This window comes from Orcinus orca, chromosome 16 (genome assembly GCF_937001465.1).
Source record: "Orcinus orca chromosome 16, mOrcOrc1.1, whole genome shotgun sequence".
Taxonomy (NCBI): Eukaryota; Metazoa; Chordata; class Mammalia; order Artiodactyla; family Delphinidae; genus Orcinus; species Orcinus orca.
Window position 1 is genome coordinate 10,797,616 of NC_064574.1, and position 23,396 is coordinate 10,821,011.

The 23,396-nt window shown below is 46.2% G+C and overlaps 1 protein-coding gene across 4 annotated transcripts in view; it reads left to right on the forward strand.

Moving 5' to 3' along the window:
* Nucleotides 1-21,921, forward strand: part of SALL4 (spalt like transcription factor 4) — a 44,675-nt gene extending 22,754 nt beyond the window's left edge. Inside the window, exons 1-4 of one of the 4 annotated variants that reach the window (XM_049700009.1) lie at nucleotides 4,436-5,407; nucleotides 15,147-17,483; nucleotides 18,321-18,601; nucleotides 21,084-21,921. In XM_049700009.1, the coding sequence (XP_049555966.1) occupies nucleotides 5,278-5,407; nucleotides 15,147-17,483; nucleotides 18,321-18,601; nucleotides 21,084-21,503 (3,168 nt within the window). In that variant the 5' untranslated portion in view covers nucleotides 4,436-5,277 and the 3' untranslated portion in view covers nucleotides 21,504-21,921. Of the gene's footprint in view, nucleotides 1-4,435; nucleotides 5,408-5,434; nucleotides 17,484-18,320; nucleotides 18,602-21,083 lie in introns of those variants that run through there. The other 3 variants (XM_049700011.1, XM_049700010.1, XM_049700008.1) reach the window with 3 other exon arrangements.
* Nucleotides 21,922-23,396: the final 1,475 nt, after the last annotated feature.

Genomic DNA, 23,396 nt, shown 5'->3' on the forward strand with positions numbered 1-23,396 from the left:
TGATCTTCTTGTGCTATGCAGCTGCTTCCCACTAGCTATCTATTTTACATTTGGTAGCGTATATATGTCCATGCCACTCTCCCACTTCGTCCCAGCTTCATCCCTTCCCCCTCTCCGTGTCCTCAAGTCCATTCTCTAGTAGGTCTGCGTCTTTATTCCCATCTTGCCCCAGGTTCTTCATGACCATTTTTTTTTTTTAGATTCCATATATCTGTGGTAGCATACAGTATTTGTTTTTCTCTTTCTGACTTACTTCCCTCTGTATGACAGACCCTAGGTCCATCCACCTCACTACAAATAACTCAATTTCGTTTCTTTTTATGGCTGAGTAATATTCCGTTGTATATATGTGCCACATCTTCTTTATCCATTCATCTGTTGATGGACACTTAGGTTGCTTCCATGCCCTGGCTATTGTAAATAGAGCTGCAATGAACATTGTGGTACATGACTCTTTTTGAATTATGGTTTTCTCAGGGTATATGCCCAGTAGTGGGATTGCTGGGTCGTATGGTAGTTCTATTTTTAGTTTTTTAAGGAACTTCCATACTGTTCTCCCTAGTGGCTGTATCCATTTACATTCCCACCAACAGTGTAGGAGGGTTCCCTTTTCTCCACACCCTCTCCAGCATTTGTTATTTGTAGACTTTTTGATGAAGGCTCTCCTGACCAAAAACAATTTCATTAGATACGCTGTACATATCATAAAATTCACCCATTATAAGTGTACATTTCAGTGATTTTTAATAAATGTATATAGTTAGGCAACCATCAGTTTGTAATTGCCTTTTTTCCCCAATTGTGGTAAAATACACATAACATAAAATTTTGCCATTTAACCATCTTTAAGTGAACTCTTCAGTGGTATGAAGAGCGTTCGCATGACTGTGCGACCTCCAGAGCTCCTTCCATTTTGCAAAACTGAAACTCCACCCACTGAACAGTAACTCCCCGTTTCCCCCTGCACCCAGCCCCTGGCAATCACCCCTCTAATTTCTACCTCCATGAATCTGGCTTCTCTGGGTGCCTCATAGAAGCGGAATCACAATCACACAGCATTTGTCTTTCTTGTGACTGGCTTATTTCCCTTAGCACGATGTCTTCCAGGTTCATCCAGGCTGTAGCAAGTCAGAGTTTCTTTCATTTAAAAAAAAAAATTTATTTATTTGGTTGCACCAGGTCTTAGCTGTGGCTTGCTGACTCCTTACCTGAGGCATGTGAATTCTTCGTTGCAGCATGTCTGTGGGATCTAGTTCCCTGACCAGGGATCGAACCCGGGCCCCCTGCCTTGGGGGGGCGTGGAGTCTTAACCACTGCATCACCAGGGAAGTCCCAGAATTTCTTTCATTTTTAAGGCTGAATAATATTCCATTGTATGTATACACCACATTTTGTTTATCCATTCATTTGTTGATGGACTCTTGGGTTATGTCCACCTTTTAGCTCTTGTGAATAATGCTGCTATGAATTTGGGTGAACAAGTATCTCTTCATGTCCCTGCTTTCAGTTCTTTCAGATGTATATCCAGAAGTGGAAATGCTGGATCCTACCGTAATTCTACGTTTAATTTTTTTTAAGGAACTGCCATACTGTTTTCCACAACGGTTGCACCATTTTACATTTCCACCAACGGTAGTTGCCTTTTAATACTCTAGTTTATTTTATTTTAAATATTTATTTATTTATTTGGTTGCACTGGATCTTAGTTGCGGCTCGTGGGCTCCTTAGTTGTGGCATGCAGGCATGTGAACTCTTAGTTGTGGCATGCATGTGGGATCTAGTTCCCTGACCAGGGATCGAACCCAGGCCCCCTGTATTGGGAGTGTGGAGTCTTATCCGCTGAGCCACCAGGGAAGTCCCTTAATACTCTAGTTTATATTCAGGTCTCCAAAGTCATTCTCCAAATTCATTTATTGTGACTTCTGTGTTCTGTTACCGTGGCTAAGTGCTAAGGACATAGTGGTGAAGGTGTCTGCCCTTGTGGAACCTGCAGTGTGAAAAGTGATAAATACATAGACAATTCAATCTATAATTATAAACTTTGAACTATGCTATAAAAGGAAAGAACCAGCTTCTAGAAATCGACACTAATAGGTGAGACCGTTCTAATTTGCATGAGAAAACGCCGGTTTTAGGAAGAAAAATTTGAACTGAGACTGGAGGCTTAGTGGAAGTGGGCAGGTGAAGAGGCGTAAAGAGTAGAAGGGAAGAAAGTTCCTTGCAGAACAGAGCAGAGGTGGGATTTTGTGGACAGAGTTGGAAGGTCTGAGTTCCACAGAGACCTATACCCTTAACTGGAAAGTTCTTGAATTCATACATTCAGCCTACGACTGTTAGTACCCACGAGGCGCTGATGGGAGCTTTGAGTTTGTTTTGCCATGGATGAAATGGGAATAAGAAAGGATTTTAATGAAGCTGAAATGGGATTATGTATCCCAGATACCCTTAGACACAGTAAAGCCTCAATGTTCATAGACTGCTTGAGGAAGGATATAACAGGAAGTCGATTTCCCGACAATTTCTGCCCCGGGCAAACAGTGAGAAGGACTGGATTATACATAAACCCAGTCACCTAACCAAAGGCATTACAAAGTTTAATACCATCCTTTACAATGATCTTTTTTTTTCCCCCTGACTCTGATCACACCCAGGTCTTTTGGTTTTAGGGAATATTAAATCATCCAAAAAATTACCGTGGATTAGGGACTGGCCTTCTGCCCTGCCGTGCGCCATTTACTCCCCCCCACCCCCTTTGTTCTAGGGTCTTACTTCACCTCCGGCTTACTAGCTCCTGGCTCATCAGTTGGAAGTAGATTCAAAAAGTGTACTGTGCCTTTCTTTTCTTAATATAATATTCATGGAAGGTTTTCCTTTGGGGAAAACTTCTCTTTGACTTTCTCCGTACAAGTTATTTCCACAGACTGTGGATTTTTCAGGACAGGCTTAATTTAACATATGTTTTCTTTTACCACAATTTTTACTTGTTTAACTATCTTGTCCATATTCAGCTACCACTGAACGACAATCATTGGGATGTGATGAAAGAATTTTGAAATCGGGTTTAGGGATTGAGCGCATCCACTTCCTAATTAAGTTATTTCATGTCCTTAAACCTCGGTTTCCTCATTTTCAAAATGGATAAAACAATGCCAACCTCTCTTGGAAGATAAAAGGAGAAAGTGTGCATTTAGTGCAGCCTGTGGTACATGCCAGGAGCTCAATTAATTATTATTATTATCACTTGGAGACTCAAGTGGCATAATTTTAATACCTTGTTCTAAGCAGAAACGGCATCGTGTTTTCACTATCACCAACTAAAATAAGTATAAACAACTATATCTTCAATTAAGTTTTCCTTAAACCACTAACATTTCTTGAGCTGTAAACCTAGTGCACATGCATTTAGATTGGTAAATTACATCTACCACACTACCTTACACAGAAAAGGTGTTGGGAATATAAGCAGATTAGTCAGTGAGGCAGGTGTTAATTGGCTTTTTTACTCAGTATGAGAATTCTAAACAGCTTCCATGTATTATTAAACCAAATTCTTACTTTTCCAACTTGGGCTGTTGACTGTAATTCTCTCTTTTTTGGTTTAGGGGACTTAAAACAATGCCAAGCATTTTCAAACAAAGACTCAAAAATTGGAGGTTAACCTTCTTTCCTTCAGTAAGTTTTATTGATGGCTATGAATATCAAAAAGATGATGAAGCTGATTTATTTTCTGCCTTGGGTTGTCCAAACACCCAGGTGAACATCTTTATCAGTTTAGCATTCTATTTTGCTTGCATTCCCGATGAGCTTACCAGAAACTCTAACAAGCTGGGAAGCTGATGAATAACTAATCAAGAAAATGCAATGCACAAATGTGGAGGAACGGTCTATAATTGCACAGTTCCTTACAATGAAGTGAATGCTAAATACAGACGCATGCCCAGAGGCACCAGGGAAACACCAATCAAAGACTTAGAAGGCTGAAGATTTCATCATTTATTCAACATTTATTGAGCATTTACATCATGCAAAGCAGTTAATGGAATAAAATACATAGAGATTTACTGTAGAGGTGTGTATACATACAATATTATACACACATACACACTTTTAGAAAATTCCAGGCATCTCCATGTCAGGATGATGCAATCACTTTGAACTACACATCTTTTCCACAGTAAAGTCCATATTGCAAAAAATTCCGATAATGATTAGTTTGGCAACACCCAGTTACTATGACAACGCCCATTGCTGATCCATGGGAGATGTAAGAGGATTGTCTCAGTAATAAAATGATGTTATCAGACATTTATGGCTTGTGGGGAAAAAGTGCAGTCGCTCCTTGTTTTGATATTATCTCTGACTATACTTGCTTTTAATCTACCTTTTCTATATTTAGTATCCAGTCATTTTAAATTAAAAAAAAAAAAAAAAAACCCAAACCAAAAATCAAGGTCTGCACTGTGACAGTAAACCAAACCTTTTGAGTATGAATCCTGGAGGTTATTATTTAGCATTTAAAGGAAATAAATCATGGTGAGGGGGTAATCTGAAATTTGAAGGCCACCTTAAGAGTTGAAATGGGGTGGGAAGGTTGAATATACCACCATTTACCATTCTTCAGATATCTCCAGACTCAATTTAAACATTTCAGTGAAAAAGGAGATGGGAGGGGACACGGGTCAAATCTCAGTTTTTTGTTTTGTTTTGTTTTTGTTTTTTTGTTTTTTGGTAGATGTAAACACTGAGCCAAAATATTTCACTGAAAAGACCTTCCTCCCCGGCTTGCGAGGATATCAACCGTACAAAAGTAATTTTTGGAGCACACTACCAAATACGCTCGTTCCAAAACTGTTACGGAAGCTCCAAGTTTTTAGTAAATACACAATCATTTTTCTTTTTCTCTCCGAGGATTCAGATAGCTGAAGCGAGGATGGGTCCCCCTCGGATTTCGTCCACGATCCAGCCAATCTGAGCCCGGATGCTAATTAGTTGCTCTCCCCCGATGAACACGCCTTTGTCGCTTGTAGGGCCGGACTACAAAGCCCAGAATGCCTCGCCCCTCCCTGATCAATGAGGTCTTATTTAAATGATCTCTGAGGTCTTGGACCCAGGCCAATCAGCTGTCAGGGCTCATGATAAATCGCAATGCATTATTGATAATAATAATTACTGGGACATGCGCGTTCCGGCCGAAGGGGGGTAAATTTCCCAACTCCAGGAATTTGTGGCGGAGTGGGCAAATAACCGCGGCTCTCCAGGCGCCCCGATGCTCGCACCATGTCGAGGCGCAAGCAGGCGAAACCCCAACACATCAACTCGGAGGAGGACCAGGGCGAGCAGCAGCCGCAGCAGCCGGCCCCGGAGTTTGCAGATGCGGCCGCAGCGGCGCCGGCGGCGGGGGAGCCGGGTGAGTGGGGCTGGGGGCGCACGCCCCGGGCGGGCAGTTTCCGGGACGTTCGCGGGACCCTCGAAGGCGCGGACTTTGGGGAGCCAACAGCTTCCACCGCAGACTGTGGAACCGAGATCTGGGGGCTCAGTTCCAGAGGAGAGCGGCAGCCTCATTCCCCACCCCCACCCTCGTTAATTTTACACTTCTCCCCTTTTATCGCTTCTCCCCTCTTGTGTAAGTTTCACCCCCAGGTCTCGCTCTTATTGTAAAATTGACCCCCAGCCTCTCCTGTGTCCCTCATTCCTGAAATGTTCCCTTCTCCTTGTCCTCTGCCCCTCTCGTAATTGGTTCCACTCCCCTCACTAGTAGCCTCCCCCCCACTTGTAACTTAGGCTCCCCTCCTCCCTCCCTGGCGCTGCTTTTTAAAAGAAAGACCCCGGGGGTCCCCACTCTTTCCCTCACCCGTTAGGGTCTTTGTAGGAGGCTGGGGAAGGGGCGCACCCTAGGAAGACCTCCCGGGGGAGCACGATCTGTTGCACGCGCCCCTCCCGGGCCAAGAGGGGGGAGGGGGCGCGACCTCTCCCCACCCCCAGGAGCTGGGGTGCGGGCCACCAGCGCTGCGGAGGGGATTGGAGGGCCCGAAGAGGTGGAGGAGAAGAGCACAGTATTTTCCTTTTTTTAAAAAATTTCTTTTTTGGTTTTCCTCTTTTCTCCCGGGGCTACGCCGCCTGCCGATCTTCGCCCTAACCTTTCGGGGCCTGACCTCCAGCCATCTTTGATTTCCGACTTCCTAAAAATAAACCGCGGCCGGCGGGAGGGGTGTGGGCCCCCAGGGGCGGGGGTCGTGGGCGCACAGCAGCCCCGCTGGGGTGCACCAGCCTGGCGTTTTGCGTGCCTTTTCTAGGGCGCCCGGCTTTACAAACGCGCGCCCCGGGGGCCAGAGGGGAGAGGTCGGACCAGGACTGGGCGGTCGTGGCCAGGGCGAGCTCCGGGGGCTGACCCGGCCCACGCTTCCGCGCTGCGCGTCTTGAGGGTCTGGAGGAGTTCTGGACCCCCAGCCCGGTCGGGAGCGGCCAAGCAAACTCCTCTCTTCCTAATCATGTAACCCAGGGGGCTTTAGGAGCCAGTCGATTTCCCACTATCTCCCCTCCGTCCTGGCCCGCCAAATTGTCGCCTGATAAGTTTTTCGCGTACGCGTGGGGGGAGGGGGCGTTTTTAACGTCCTCTTGGGCCTTGTTGGTGGCTTCTCTCTTCTCGCCGCCTGCTTTCTAATTTCCCAGACCGTGATGGGGGTGTGCGCGGCAACCCGACTCCGAGCTACAACTCCGATGGGAAAACGGTTGCTACGTTTTGGTTACCGTACCTTTTATTTCGGGGAGGGAATGTGGTAAATTTCCTAAATTTATAATACAATGTAAATCCCTATTTCTCCTCAAATAACATTTTTCCAGGGCAAATTAAAGAGATCTGCTTGACCGAGGGGGCGGCTGTGCGTTTTCGGGCGTCCGATGGTCAGGGCAGCGTGCACCCAAGGTCGGAGGAGGGTGGACTCTCTTTGTGCCTTGGGAGGGGGAGTGCGGGGGAGAATGGAGAGGCTTCGTTGCCTGGCCCACCTGGAACAAAAGGGTTAACCCTCTGCCCGCCCGCTTCCTCCCGAGAGGAGGGGCGAGCTCCTGGCTCTGACCCCTCCCCTGGTCCTGCTCTGACCTCCCCTTCCCCCTACCCGCTTCATTTTGGGTGGGCGCGCTGAAGTGGGGTTTTTGGTGGTGTTTGGCACCTTAGGGGGAGCTTCTTAAATTAACGCTAGCTGAAGTTTGCAATCAGTTAACCCGAGCTGGTTAGGATCGCGGGCCTGGCTGTGCGCTCCCTCCACGATTTGGGAGGGGGAGTTGCTATTGATCGCTTGGGTTGGAGTGGACGGCCGAGCTGCGCGCGGGCGCCCCCTGGAGGCCCAGCCTGGAACCTCGCCCTTTGCTGAGAGGCGGGTCCCTTCGCAGGTACCGGCTCACACCTGATGGGTGGGACAGGCTGGGGCAGGGGGATGGAGAGCGCTGGGGTGGGCTAGGCTAGGGACTCCAGTCGGTTGCTTGAGCTATCCCTGGCTGTGCCGGGGTTTCTTTGCCAAGTCTTTGGAATTCTTGGAAAGAATTCTTCGATCCTCGAATGTGTTCGCAGAGTCCCCCAGTTGCCACGATGGGACAGAAGGTAGTTTTCCCAAGTAGTACATTTTAACTGATGCATTTTGTATTTGAGCGGCCTGTATGTATCATTTAAAAAATCCAGTTTAGACTGGTCTTATTTTGCAAAACCAATTTGAGACCCACTTATAAAGAATGTACTTTTTGAGGGAGGAGAATGAAGTACGGCAAAAAATTAGATCAGAAAATCTGCAGGTGGTCAGGGGACTCAGGCTACATACAGGAAAATTAGCATTTTCTCAAAAGAGTTTCAAATGCCCTTTGTGCTAAACTGGATTACAGCCATCAACGATTAAGATTCCCAAATTTCAAATAACTGCCTAGCCCCAGTTTCTAAACTGAAATGACCTACATTGGCGGTAAGGATTCTGAGAATAGGGCACTTGGGAGCTTATATTTTAATAGAGGAAGAGGGAAATCTTGTTGATCGAAGCGTTAGTTAATGTTGCAGGCTGACTTTCTGTGTTTCCATCTGAGTTTCTGAAAGGGGCTACAACTTGCCCACACCGCTTTTGTTCCGTCAAAAAGAAATTGCACAAGTCAATGCTAGTTGGTCCTTCAAGCCTCTGCAGCCTTCCTCACGGTGGGGAGTTGGGGAGCCATCTTGGGAGGGAGGGATAGAGTTAATGCTTCCTCTTTTTAAATGAAGTTAGGTTTTGGTAAGATTTTAGAGTGAGGTGTGCATTCCAATCTGGTTGTATGACTTTCAGCTGTGTAACCTTGCTTTCTGAGCTTTTGGGTTCTTCCTGTGTACCATGGAGATGAAGCATGCTGTTTATTTAGATAGTTTCCACTATACAAGACCCACTGTGTGCTGGAAACGTGATCAGTAATTAATTTTGTTCAAAAAAACAATGTTTTATTTTTTATTGTGCCAAGACGGCACTGAACTGCCAAGTTGAGATAATTCTGCAGTTTTATCTGTAGCCTACTGTGTGCCAGACACCAGGCTGGGGACCTCAACGACATTATCTGTAATCCTCATTTTTACTCATTTTAGAGGAAACTTTAACTCCTGGTTGCAATGGCTTGCCCAGGGTTGCCTTGTCCTGTTTGATTTGAGCCTTGCTCTGAATCCAAGAAGCTGTGTTTATCGTGGTTTTAGAAGAGTTGGTTATGGGATGGGATTTTCTATCAGATGAGGGGGCTATGGTGAGTGTTCAGCTGGTTGAGTGTTCTCTCTCCTCCTCCCTTTTAATTTTTGAGATGTGCCTCTGCAGGCTTTAGAATAAGAGGTCCTGGGAAGCAAGTCGAAAATAAAGCAGAGTTTGCATTTGGTGCTCTGGGCTTTACTGCCCTGGAAAAAATGATGGGAAGAGTTCAAGATATTCCCTTTTTCATCATCCTTAACCTATTGTGCTTTTGATTGTTTAAAAAAGCATCTAAAAATTTTAAAAGCTCTAAATTCATGTAAGAACTGCATCTCTGATCGTTGCCATCTATTTTTTTTCTTCTAGATTTCAAGTCTATGTCAGGCTTTGTTCTAGGGGGATCTGGGGAAGGAGGCAGCAAAAGCTCCTGCCTTCATGGAGTTTACAAATTGCATAAAAGATGAGCTCCAGTTGAGGCAATATGGGACGTATCTCTACAGCGTAAATAGCAGAGCTCGCACACCTTATAGCACAAAGAAACTTTGATTCTTTTACTTCTTCCTTTTCAGCAGACTTGAATTTTGATCCAAGACCATTTGGAACAAATTTTTTTTGTACCTTAATTAAATAGAAAGTTAATTGCTGCTCTAATTTGCCACCTACAAATTGAGTTAAGGGCTTGTTCCTTAAGTGTTTCCCCGGATTGCTGAATTCAGATGTAAAATTAAACTGGTAAACCAGTTTCTTTGAACTGGTTCAGTACTTAAGGACATCTCAATTTCCTTTTGTTTTTTGGTAAGCAGTTATCCTGCCGGTGGGGGTGGGGTAGAAGATGTTTATGGACTCTAGATAATCTGCTCATTGTCGTTCTTTTAATATAGGAATGGGGGGGGGGAGGATAAGCTTGAGGCATAATGCTTTTCTCGAGATACACAGGTTTGTTTCTTAAGCATTTTCACTGGCTCCAGAATTTGATTGGCCTCTGGCAGATGAGCTTTCTTCCTATACAATAGTAAGAGTATTTTCTATCCATTTGGCAGGGATTGAATCTAAGCCCCCTGCTGGGTTTACTGCATTCTTCCAACTTATTGGATAACTAGATGCTGAGAGATAACATTCCTAAAATTCGGAGTGGGGGTGGGGTGGAAGGGTGGAAGATCTAGTTGCTGTGTAATCCCTCTGAACTTTGCTTTTTCCTTTTGGGAAGGGTTAACTTAAGCATACCCAGCAATTGTTCATAACAGAGTCGTCTTACTCTTTGGCAAATACGCTTTCAGTATTTGCCAGTGGTGGTCTGAATGTCGAAGTACTTTTTACTGCACCAGCAAACAGAGCTCCTGCTGTTTGAAGACTCAAGTGGGATGTTGCCGGTATTGCTTGGAGGCTGCAGAAGAGGCAAGCCTGTGTATACAGTGCAGGCAAGCTGGTATTCAGGTTGTAAATCACTGTTGGGAACTGTTGGATCCTTCTAGGGCAGGGAGCTTAACCTTTTTTGTGCCACATTCACCCCTTCTCATCAGAATGTATTTAAATGCATACAATAAGATACATAGAAATACCAAGGAAATAAATTGCGTTGAGATAACACTTAGTAAAAGTAACATGTGCTTCTTTGTGAACACAATAAAGGAGATCTAGCAGTCAGTCAGGTAACCAGAATTTCCAGTAATGCAACCGCATTGACATCATAGGAAAATACCTGCTTTCTGTTGATGACATAGGCATGGGTTCTGCAAATACCGCTGAGGTATGTTCCCCACGCTCATAATTGAAAGAAATGTTAAGTTTTAATTCAGCTGAGTGAAAATAAGGTTGCCATCTTTTTTTCCCTGTCTAATTTCATCAGCCCCAGTTTAAAGAGTTATCTCCTTTAAAACCTGCATTGTCAGTACGGGAATATTGTCCCCAAGGGGGTGAAAATTGGTTTTTTTTTTGGGTGGGGCAAAAATGTTTATTGATGTTACAGTGGTTTGTGGCCTTCCAAAGGCCATAGTGCATAAACAGATAATATAATATATTGGTGGTATTAAAATTTGGCGGGGGGGGGGCGGTGATTAGGAAAAAAAAGCTTTAAAAGCCTTCCTAGAGGGGTAAAATGAAAAAAAGTTCAAGAAACTGCTCTAGAAGAAACAATTATAAATCAGGCCACTAGCTTCAGTTCTCCTCTTCAATAGTATTTAAGGCTATAATCCCTGCCCTTGTGTTTTACCAGCACGGCACCTTGAGGCAGTTATTTCTGAGCCTTAGTTTCCATGTTTGCGAATTGGGAACAAAGATGCTTGTTTACGTGGCTATGAAGATAAGTGAGTTAAGGTATAGGAGTCTGAAGTGAGTGCTTTGTTGCAGTTTGTGGAGGATGGTAGTAGTTTTGCTTTGGCCCTTAACAAGCATTTGTACATGAGCTTTGTTAGAGATTTCCAGAAGTAGAATGGCTGAGAAAAGGGGTGTAACATGCTAATTAAAAAGAAGCCAAAGTACAGAAGTGTATACATTGATTTATTTTTTTCTGTGGTCACACTGCACGGCATGTGCCTCCCTGACCAGGGATCGAACCTGCGTCCCCTGCATTGGAAGTGTGGAGTCTTAACCAGTGCACCGCCAGGCAAGTCCCAAAAGTGTATACATTTTAAAGTTTCTCTTCCACCCCAGGCCTGTGCTCCAAGAGGCAGGGACCAGCCACAGCATCTATTATTTCAAAAGTTTCCCACGTACATACTTATATCTTTATCCCTAGACACAAAGAGGGGGGGGAGCACGTTATCTATACATCCTGTTCTCTACACTTTTTTCCCTCTTGAAATCAGTCTTGGGTGGTTGTCTTACAGATCAAGCATATATAATAAAGATCTACTTTATTTTAGAAGGCTACAAAGTAGTCATCCCTTTCGTGTACCCTGATTTATTCAATCAGAACCGTACTGACGGACCAGAGTGCGTCCTTTTTTGTTTAGGCTGTTTGTTACTATGAAACCTGTATCCTGGTATCACAGAAAGTAAACTCCTAACAAGGGAATTGCTGGGTGGAAGGAGAATTGCACTCAAATGATGATGTTGGTGGACTGTGCTCTGAAGAAGTTGTATGTATTTATAGGCACCAGCCTACTGGTGTATTTCCCTCCCAAGAGAAACTCTTTAAGTTCTACTTCTAAAGTTCTTGACACATAATTGCCAAAATTGCACTTCCAGAAAGATTGTGCCAGTTTAACAACACACCCCAGCAAACACCGCATTAGAAGTCTTGGGAAAGTGTACCAATAGATACTATCTTAAGGATTCTGGGAATTGATGAATATATTTAACTTGATTCTTGGAAATTTTATTGCTTTGGAGCAGTTGTGGAGCCGGAAGGAAGGAGGTACCTACCTGCTACACTCCCCATGGAAGTAGCAGGGGTGTATCGTGTCCTAAGTTAACCTCCCCACACCTCCAAACCTGACCCCTCAAGCTTTCCTGTTCCTCCTGGGGTTTCTGTGAGAGGAAAGATAGTTGCCAGTCTCAACAGAAGAAACATGCTTAGGAGGAAGGGTATCAAGGAGGAGTTCAAAGGGACGGTCTGGGTCCTGCGTGCCTTGGTTTTAATGTTGGCTCCGCAGTTTACCACATGCCCTACCTTGGGGAAGTTAATGTGCTCTGTGCCTCAGTTTCCCCCTCTGTTAAATATAATAGTCTGTACCTCAAGAGTTGTTAATAACATGTAAATTACACCTGGTACATAGTACGTGCTCAAAAGTTACCTGTGACTAGGTTTTTCGTTGTGTTGCCTTGGGTATAAGTCACATTACATCCAAGTCTGTCTTTCCTATCTGTAAATGGGGCTGATGTTAAATAGGGTTGGATGGGTATAGTGTGGAGCCCAGGGCAGCTGGAGGTTCTAGTCTGGACTACAGGAGGCTGTTAGGCTGCTCATCTTTTTATCACCCCCTTGGCCCCTGCCTTGTACTCAGTAGGAGGCGAGAAGTCTTGTTAAATGAGTGAGGCTTTAAATGACAGGCACAAGGCTTATTGTGTTCAGCAGCCCTAGTTGCCCAGGTAACCAGATAAGCCGCTGAAATAGAAAAGGTGGAGAAACTGATGTTAACCGAATACGTACAGTATCTGCACTTTCAGGTCATAGGATGGTGCCAGGGTCACAGTCAGCACTCGACAAACATTTGTTAAATTAATCACATCACTTAACCCAGGCATCTAACTTACGTGGTTGTCACGATTTTGCACATTTATTAGAAATCCTGAGGGGTAAGCCCACCACATCAGACCTGTTTTCCATGGATTGTTCCTGACCTGTTTGCTTTCTCTTGGCTTACTTACCCCCGACCCGCACACACCTTGCAGAACTTCTGATGATTATTTAGTCTGAAATTAGGAAAAATTAAGTCAATTTATTAAGGCTGTGCTATGGAAATGTAAAAGAACCAGTGTTTGAAAATCTGATGGAAAGTATAGATCTTTCTCAAGAGAAATACACTTTGTTGCAAGATCAGCCCCTCCCCAAATTGTTGACTGACTCCTCGGTCAAAAACCCATGCTGTTGGGAAATGTAACCACCCAAGGAATTGAGGCAAAATGGGTTAGTTGGCTTTACAAAGTGATCATTTTATTTAAAAGATAAGTGGATACTGCCTGGCCTTACCCCCATGCATTTGTACATTTCAAATAGGATTCGTTTTAAACAAAAATGGTCACACCTTACAAACTATTCTGTAACCTACTTCCACCTAACTTCTGTCTCCATGTCAGGACGTAACGGAAATTCTGCATCGTTTTTGTACTGTGGGTAAACCAAAATTTACCTTTTTTTTTTTTCCCCTCTTTTGTGGCTCTAAACATTTCTGAAAAATATCCCTCTTCCTCCATGGATTTTTTTTTAAAAATAAGTTTATTTATTTATTTATATTTGGCTGTGTTGGGTCTTCGTTGCCGCACGCAGGCTTTCTCTAGTTGCAGCGAGCGGGGGCTACTTGTTGTGGCGGCTTCTCTTGTTGTGGAGTGCAGCCTTCAGTAGTTGTGGCGCACGGGCTTCGTTGCTCTGCGGCATGTGGGATCTTCCCGGCCCGTGTCCCCTGTGCTGGCAGGTGGATTCTTAACCACTGCGCCGCCAGGGAAGTCCTCTCCATGGATCTTTGTATATGTGTGCAAATGTCTGTGGTTTGGATCTGCGCACCTGGAGTTGCTGGGTCTGAGGTGTGCCTATATGACTTCTCAGTGGTAAGGTGTACATATAATAGGTGAGGCAGGAAATGAGAAAAATAAAGTAGCTTAGAGGTTCTCCACCCGCCAGGACTCGGGCATCTGGCTAAAAAGCACAGTCCCCCGACAGGCATTGTGACGTGCAGACTAGCAGTCACTGTGAAGGAAATAGGACCCAACTGCAAAAGAAGTCCAGGGACCACTCATTTTCAGGAATAGAACTACCCAGAATAGGATGGTTGGTTGACTTTTGTGTAACAGAGTAGAAGTTGCAAACGGAAGGTGAGGAATAAAATCCATCATTCCCATCCCTTCCTTCCTTTCTTGGGCTTCTTTCTTTGTTTAATGGCTTATTAATCCTTGAATGGCCTGTTAAGGCATTTCTGTAGGTTTTTCGTAATCAGGAAGGTCAGTGAAGTTTTTTTTCTTGGACATGCAATCTTTCCCTTTTTTTCAGTGTGTTTTTTCTTATTAATTTTTAGCACCTTTAGACTTTCATTGTCCCTGGTGGGAAGGTACACTTACCACATTGTCTGAATGAGTGACTTACTGCAATTTCACTTTCGATGGGCCCAGGATGGAGATGAGCGGCCATGAATTGAGCAGGTTTCCAACATCATTTTATGGTGGCATGAGATCCATTTGCCTTTCAAGCCAGCTCTCAGCTGGGTGAGGGCCAGAGCTCCAAGGGGATTATTTTAATGAATTGTATGCGCTTCCCAGGGCTGCCTTAATACGTTGGCACAGACTAGATGGTTTAAGACAGATTTATTCTCACAGTTCTGGAGGGTGGACAGCTGACATTTAGGAGTTGCAGGGTTCCTTTTGGAGCCTCTGAGGGTGAGTGTACCAGGCCTCCTCCCTACCTTTTGTTGGCTTCCAGCCGTCCTTGGCTTATAAAAGCCACGTAACTCCTGCCTTGGCTTCACATGGCCTTATTCTGTCTCATGTCCCTTTCTTTTCTCCTTAAGGACACCAGATACTGGGCTTGGGACCCACCCTAATTACAACTGCAAAGATTTCCCCCCCTGCCCCAAAGAAGGTCGCTGGCACAGGCGCAGGGGTTAGGATTGGACATTTTGGGGGGTTATGATTTGACCCCCACTACCTAAGTGATTGGTTCATTTGAGACTCTCTGGATGCCTTGTTCCCTTACACAGTTTTGTGCGTGTTGGGACACAGATCACGAAGACCTCTGGACTGTGAGCTGTGGTTTTTCCCAAGAAATCGCCCCACATCCTTTCTTGGGTAGAGTTCTTAGCTTTTTCTCTCTTGTCACAGGTACTCCAATGAACCCCCCAGGGAGTGGCGATGACGTGAACGTGGACGGAGCAGGGATAAAGAGGCCTCGGCGGGAGGAGACTCACATCTGTGAGAAATGCTGTGCCGAGTTCTTCAGTTTCTCGGAGTTCTTAGACCATAAGAAGAATTGCACTAAAAATCCACCTGTCCTCATCATGAACGACAGCGAGGGGCCGGTGCCTTCAGAAGACTTCTCCGGGGCTGTGCTGAGCCACCAGCCACGCAGCCCAAGCAGGAAGGACGGTCACAGAGAGGACGGTGGCAGCTCAGGGGACACGAGGGAGAAGCCGGGGGCAGAGTCCATCGTGTACTTAAAGACGGAGGCCGCCCTGCCACCCACACCCCAGGACATAAGCTATTTACCCAAAGGCAAAGTGGCCAACACCAACGTCACGCTTCAAGCGCTACGGGGCACCAAGGTGGCCGTGAACCAGCGGGGCGCAGACGCGCCCCCAGCCCCGCTGCCCGGCGCCAGCAGCATCCCCTGGGTCCTCGAGCAGATCCTGTGTCTGCAGCAGCAGCAGCTCCAGCAAATCCAGCTCACGGAGCAGATCCGCGTGCAGGTGAACCTGTGGGCCTCCCACGCCCTCCACTCCAGCGGCGTGGCCGGAGCTGACTCCCTGAAGACGCTGGGTGGCCACGTGTCCCAGCAGGTTTCGGCGGCTGTGGCTCTGCTCAGCCAGAAGGCGGGGAGCCCGGCTTTGCCCCTGGACACCTTGAAGCCAGCCAAGCTACCTCACACCAGCATCCCTTCTGCTGCCAGCTCCGTGTCCCCAGGGCTGACGCCCTTCGCCCTGAAGCCAGACGGGACCCGGGTGCTCCCCAACGTCCTGTCGCGTCTCCCGGGGGCGTTGCTACCTCAGGCCCCAGGCTCTGTGCTCTTCCAGAGCCCCTTCTCCGCGGTGGCGTTAGACCCGTCCAAGAAAGGGAAAGGGAAGCCACCGAGTGTCTCCCCGGTAGATGTCAAACCCAAGGACGAGGTCCTCTACAAGCACAAGTGTAAGTACTGTAGCAAGGTTTTTGGGACTGATAGCTCCTTGCAGATCCACCTCCGCTCCCACACCGGAGAGAGACCCTTCGTGTGTTCTGTCTGCGGTCACCGCTTCACCACCAAGGGCAACCTCAAGGTGCACTTTCATCGGCATCCCCAGGTGAAGGCAAACCCGCAGCTGTTTGCCGAGTTCCACGACAAGATGGCGGCAGGCAGTGGCCTTCCCTACGTGCTCTCTGGCCCTGTCCCCGTAGATGAGTCCGGGCTCTCCTTAGACAACAAACCCGTCCTTGCGACGGGGACCCCCAATGTAGGGCTATCTCAGAATCTCTCTTCGGGGACTAACTCCAAGGACCTCATGGGTGGCCCGTTGCCCAGCGACCTGCAGCCCGGGCCTTCTCCGGAAAGTGAGGATGGATGCATCCTGCCTGGGGTGGGGCCCAACCATAACTCCCCGAGGGTTGGTGGCTTCCAAGGGAGTGGGACACCCGAGCCGGGGTCAGAGACCCTGAAATTGCAGCAGCTGGTGGAGAATATCGACAAGGCCACCACCGACCCCAACGAATGTCTCATATGCCACCGTGTCTTAAGCTGCCAAAGTTCCCTCAAGATGCATTACCGCACCCACACCGGGGAGAGGCCGTTCCAGTGTAAGATCTGTGGTCGAGCCTTCTCCACCAAAGGCAACCTGAAGACGCACCTCGGGGTGCACCGGACCAACACGTCCATAAAGACGCAGCATTCGTGCCCCATCTGCCAGAAGAAGTTTACCAACGCGGTCATGCTGCAGCAGCATATTCGGATGCACATGGGCGGTCAGATTCCCAACACGCCTCTGCCGGAGAATCCCTGTGACTTTGCGGGTCCCGAGCCGATGATGGTCGGTGAAAATGGCAGTACAAGCGTTGTCTGTCATGATGATGTCGAAAGCATCGATGTAGACGAAGTCTGCTCCCAGGAGGCCCCTGGCAGCTCCTCGAAGGTCCCCATGCCCCTTCCCAGCATTCACTCAGCATCACCTACTCTAGGGCTGGCCTCGGTGGCTTCCCTAGATGCCCAGGGGAAGACGGGTCTCACTGGTCTTGTCCTGCAGCGACAGAGCAGCCGAGAAAATGGTTCCGTGGAGAGTGATGGCTTGACCAACGACTCTTCCTCCTCAGTGATGGGGGACCAGGAGTATCCGAGCCGAAGTCCAGATGTCCTGGAGACCACGTCCTTCCAGGCAGTCTCCCCAGCCAATAGCCAAGCGGAGAGTGTCAAGTCCAAGTCTCCCGATACCGGTGGCAAAGTGGACAGCTCCGAGAACAGCCGCACTGAGACGGAAGGTGATAGAGCTTTGGATTTAACTTAGGTCCATTCTGGGCACAGAGTCATCCAAAAGGAACCTGGGTTGAACTTGACAAATGGAGAGTGTGGTATATGTGAAATAGCTCCCCTGTAGGGCGATTAGCCTTTCTGTGGGTACTTCTGGATAGAGGGCAATAATAAGTACCTCTGTCGTAGTAGAGACATGCTTTTATTTACGACGGTTCTTGCAAGCTGGGTGTGGACAGCGTACTTACTTTTGGTGGGTTTTTATTTTTGTGTTTGAGCCCTGTGGGGGCAACATGGGTAATCCTAAGTAAGTGCTCCAGTAGAAGAGTATTTGAGAAAGTGGGCACTGCTCTTTGGCCAGTGAGATAAGCCATAGTTCCTTGATTCTGAAATCTCACTCCCTTATGTAAAGTTCACAAATTAATAACTCTTGAGGGAGAGAAAAGAATCTAACCTATTTTAAAAGCACCCCATATAAATGGGGTGCCTATTGACGGCATTAATGGCAAAAATGGGGGAATAGCAACATCGTAGAATCAGAAAGATAGTGTCAGGGCTTACTTTATAAAGGTAACTGAATGCAGGAATTTGAACTTGGAATTGCATTGCCTGTGACTGTTGCTGATACCTTTAAAGCCAAAATAGTAACCTTCTCTGAAGTGCTGGAGTCATTCTCCGTGCAGATAAACAAGTAAAAGGAAAGCTGCTTGCAAGGTGTCAATTTCCTGAACGCTATTCGCAGGCTGTCAAACGGTGGGGCAGTTGTGGTCAAAGCTCCTTTCTTTTTGGATTGAAGAATGAATGACTGTAGGATGATAATTTGGGTTTTTTTCTTCTGTGCACGCCAGGTCGGAGCACTGGCCCACCGACATTTATCCGAGCCCAGCCAGCCTATGTCAAAGTCGAAGTTCCTGGTGCGTTCGTTGGTCCCGCGACCATGTCCCCAGGCGTGACACCTTTGCTAGCCATCCAGCCCCGACGACAGGCCAAGCAGCACGGCTGCACGAGGTGCGGGAAGAACTTCTCATCTGCCAGCGCGCTTCAGATTCACGAGCGGACTCACACCGGGGAGAAGCCATTCGTGTGTAACATTTGTGGGCGAGCTTTTACCACCAAAGGCAACTTGAAGGTGAGTTCAAGCCTCGCAGTGCAGTCAAAAAGGAAAAAACAGAAAAAAGAAGAAGCAGACTTTCTCACATTACAGCATCTCTGAAGTTGGGATTCTCGTTGTAGTCAGTGCCTGCATGAAATCGTTCAAGTCTGGAAACACAGATGATGTTTGTCTTGTATTGTAATGTAGTGTCGATAAATCCTTTACGGATTTGCCTGTGCTTTCAGACTTGATGACCACCCTGTACGTTGGTTTTTGTTTTCCTGGCCTGCTAGGTTGAAATAAATACCACGAGTTAAACATAGATATAGTGCCACTGGAGTTAAAGGAGGAAAGCCTCCAGGTTTATTGGCTTTTCTTTGAAACTGAACAGCTGGGTTCTTCCAAAGAATGTCGTGTGTCTATTGTTAGGATAAGTTGGTTCCACCTAAGATATTACCTGGGAGACTGTCCCATGTAAGGATCGAAAGTGGCCTGTGTAAGGACACAGGATGGGAAACCTGGGTTTCCCTCATGGTCCTGCCTCTACTTGGTTCCAGGCGTGTTCCTCTGGACCTCTTTTCTCTAATTAGCTCCCCAGTGAGTAGACTAGTTGAATTCTTTGTAATGAGAATGAAGGTTGAAACTTCATCTTAAAGTTGACCTAGAAGACCTCATGTCATTTTAGAAATTAAAAGTACTTATTAAAAAAACTATATTCTCTTAATATTTTAGTCTAGGTGGCAAAAATGTCAGGGGAGGAACATGGAAGTAATTTAATCTGTAACCCCACCTTCCAGAAATACAAAGCGTAAATTTATTCAGGGGCCTTGGAATCAACCTGGGGAAGGTTTGGAGCTGCTTGGGCAGGTGGCTCCTGTGCCTCGGTTTCTCAGGCATGGGGATCATGGTAATGACCTCAGGGTTGCTTGGAGATTAATTGAGTTGTATGAGTGTTTCACGTGATGCCAGGAACATCTTAGTAATTTCTTGGAGTGATGAAGAGCAAGTGACGTCTGAGCGCGCTGCGATAACTGCTGACTTCTAAGCATGTCAGTGAAGTGATGTGAGAATGCTTGAAACCCAGGACCCATCACGTTCTTCAGCTCTTTATAAAGAAAGGGATTTGAAAACTCAAAAACCAGACCGGGAACATAATTGCAGATAGGAGGCTGGCCAGGTCGAAGTAGCAGTAAGTGGTAGGATCTCTTTCCTCTTCAGAAGAGTCCTTGCCTTGTCTGCTACCATAGATGAAATAACATTCATTCCCCGTGGCCTCGTGTAACCTTCCCAACTAGGCTTATTTTTCTGTACAGCAGTGATTACTCTTGTTGACACACTTACGTATTTAGGATGTCAGCTCCATCAGGCCAGGGTCTGTTTTGTTCAAAGATTATTTTTTTAACTCAAATTTTCTTTTTTTTTTTTTTTTTTTACGGTACGCGGGCCTCTCACTGTTGTGGCCTCTCCTGTTGCGGAGCACAGGCTCCGGACGTGCAGACTCAGCGGCCATGGCTCATGGGCCTAGCCGCTCCGCGGCACGTGGGATCTTCCTGGACGGGGGACGGACTCTCAACCACTGCGCCACCAGGGAAGCCCTTTAACTCAAATTTTTATTCAAGTAATTGTCGATTCATGCAGAGGGAGAAGTCATACAGAGATGCTTACCGACTTTGCTAGTTTCTCCCAGTGATAGAATTTTGCACAACTATAGAATGAATAATAACCAGGGTATTGACATTGATGTAACCTACTGGTCTTATAGATTTTCCCGTTTTACTTGTACTCCGTGTCTGTATATGTTAAATTCCGTACCATTTGTTAACTGTGTAAGTTTGTGTGTTCACAAGTTGTAACCCTAGCACTTGAAACAACACTGCTATGTAGTAGGTGTTGACAAAACTGTACATGTGAACAGTGGTATGGGGAAAATTGGAGTGTGTATTCCCCACCCCGGTTGCCCTTACTTGCCTCTAGGCAGGAATGTAGATCCATGGTTGCTGGATGATCTGATTTTTTTTCCCCCCAAGAGAATAGGTATCTGTATTTAAAAAAAAAAAATAAATTTATTTATTTTGGGTGCATTGGGTCTTCGTCGCTGCACCAGGGCTTTTCTTTAGTTGCGGCGAGCAGGGGCTACTCTTTGTTGCGGTGCGCAGGCTTCTCATTGCGGTGGCTTCTCTTGTGGCGGAGCACAGACTTCAGGTGCATGGGCTTCAGTAGTTGTGGCACATGGGCTCCAGAGCGCAGGCTCAGTAGTTGTGGCGCACGGCCTTAGTTGCTCCGTGGCATGTGGGATCTTCCCGGACCAGGACTGGAACCCGTATCTCCTGCATTGACAGGCGGATTCTTAACCACTGCGTCACCAGGGAAGCCCAATATTTGGATTTTTTTAATATGAAATCTAATTTTTAAATATAAGTTTAGATAGACCAGACCCATAGGCAGACTTGACTTTGGTTTGCCCACATGCAATCCCATCTCTGTTTTGGTGGAAACCTTTCTGTCCCTCTTCCCACAGGTCCATTATATGACGCACGGGGCCAACAATAGCTCGGCACGCCGTGGCAGGAAGCTGGCCATCGAGAACACCATGGCTCTATTAGGAACGGACGGAAAGAGGGTCCCCGAGATATTTCCCAAGGAAATCCTGGCCCCTTCGGTGAACGTGGACCCTGTTGTGTGGAATCAGTACACCACCATGCTCAATGGTGGTCTGGCCATGAAGACCAACGAAATCTCTGTGATCCAGAGTGGTGGCATTCCCACCCTCCCGGTGTCGCTGGGGGCCAGCTCCGTGGTGAATAACACCGCTACCTCCAAGATGGATGGCTCCCAGTCGGCCATCAGTGCCGAGGTGGAGAAGCCAGGAGCTGCCGACAGCGTCCCCAAACACCAGTTCCCTCACTTCCTGGAGGAAAACAAGATCGCCGTCAGCTAAGCTACAGGAGAACGCACGTCGAAGGAGTAGTGCAGTGACCTCTCTAGAACTGTCCCTTTTTTGTTTGTTTTTCTTAAAGACCCCATCTCCTCCAGTTTTCTTCCTGATGTGCAAATAATGTTTACAGTTGTGACCACAACCTCAGGCACATCCTACAATCACAATGTTGCTATGCTGCTTTGCAAAAACAAACAAAAAAGAAAAAAATCAAAAAAAAAATTCATACTAAAACAAATATAGACTAGTTTTTTTTTTAATTTTGGAAAGAAGCGGGTCTTGCAAAGTAGTTTTGTTACTTGCAACAAACTATATACATAAAACCTTTGTACAACCTAGAGTAACTGTTTCCAAAGACTGTCCCCTATTTCAAGTTGGAAGGTGTTGAACCACCATGGAGAAGACAACTGTTTTGCCTATTTGGGGGGTGGGGGGAGGGGTGGGTGGGTACTGTATACTTACTTCTGCGGTGACTGTATGCGGGTAAATGGACAAGGTCTGTCGTCTGTTTAGGGACCTGTTTGGTATTCTCCCAACCCTACACCCATTTTTCTTTTCTTTTTTGAATGTACTTTTTTTTTTAAAGCCGAGGTTGTAGAATTCCAAATTTTTTTTCAACCTTGGAACCTGAAGTAGAATGCCCTCAAGTGGACGGATTTTAGTCCTTAGAAAGTCGGTGTGTGTGTTGCTGCTTATTTAAATACAGTTCAGTTGGAGTCCCAAGAGTGCCAAGGTGTCCTCCCTATGCTTTCCAGATGCCCTTCTTCTTCCTAAAACCAGGAGAGGTGAGCACCTGAGCAGGGAATCTCAGGTGACCTAATTTAGTTCACCGGTGCCTACTCTGAAGAGCTGGGTGTCCGTTCTTGAAGAAACAAACTCACAGGAAGGGTGTGTCTTATTATACACTAATAACTTCTTATACTAATTTGTACCAGAAGTTCCTTGATTGTGACTTATGCCAAGTAATTATGAAGATTTTTTTTTTCTGAGTATTGCATGAAGGCTACCAAGTTGGAACAGGCAAGTCCTGGATGTGAAAGCTTTAATTTATCTACCTCATTCATGTGTTATTTTTGTAGCTATAGTCTCTATTTTCTTATTTGATGACCGCTGAAGTGTTCCTAGGTCCTGTCGTAAACCTAAGAGTTGATGTATTGGTGGGAGCAGCTGGAAGTTCAACATGTTGTGATTCTTTTTTTCTTAATCCCCCTTTTGTATATGTGATATTAAGCAGACGATGAAGCGTTACTCTTGAGGATTTAACAAGGAAGGAGAAAGAAAGACCCACATTTCTGGGTGAAGTCTTTGCCCCTGTATGTGGAAAAGTGGATTGTGACTGTTCTCAAGTCTGTCTCTCGGTAATTGCACCTGACTTTAGGATCCAAAAAAAATTTTTTTTGTTTTGCCAAGTTGTGCCTTTCCTTCTGGAATTGTAAGTGAACACATAATAGTACCTGTTTACACTGTGAAGTGGATATTGTTACAGAAAATACACCAGAGGCTTTCTCACTTGTTAAGCTAATAATGCCTTGTGAATGTATGATCTACGGAGAAACCCCTGTAGTTTTTACCTGCTGATGCTGTCTGTCTGTTGGAGAATAAATTTTGGATGGTTCTTTTTTTCACCACCAGGCGTGTATGTAAGTTTTTCTGGTAGTTTCTGCTCTAAACTTGAGAATCCTGGACTTCCCTGGTGGTCCGGTGGTTAAGACTCCACGCTTCAAATGCAGGGGATGTGGGTTCGATCCCTGGTGGGGGAACTAAGACCCCCACCTGCTGCGCAGTGCAGCCAGAAAATTAAAAAAAAACAACCCTGAGAATCCTTAACTGACAATCGTTTCCAGCTCCCTTGGTCTCTCTAGGTCCTGGAATAGAAGCTGCACGTCTGGTTACGTC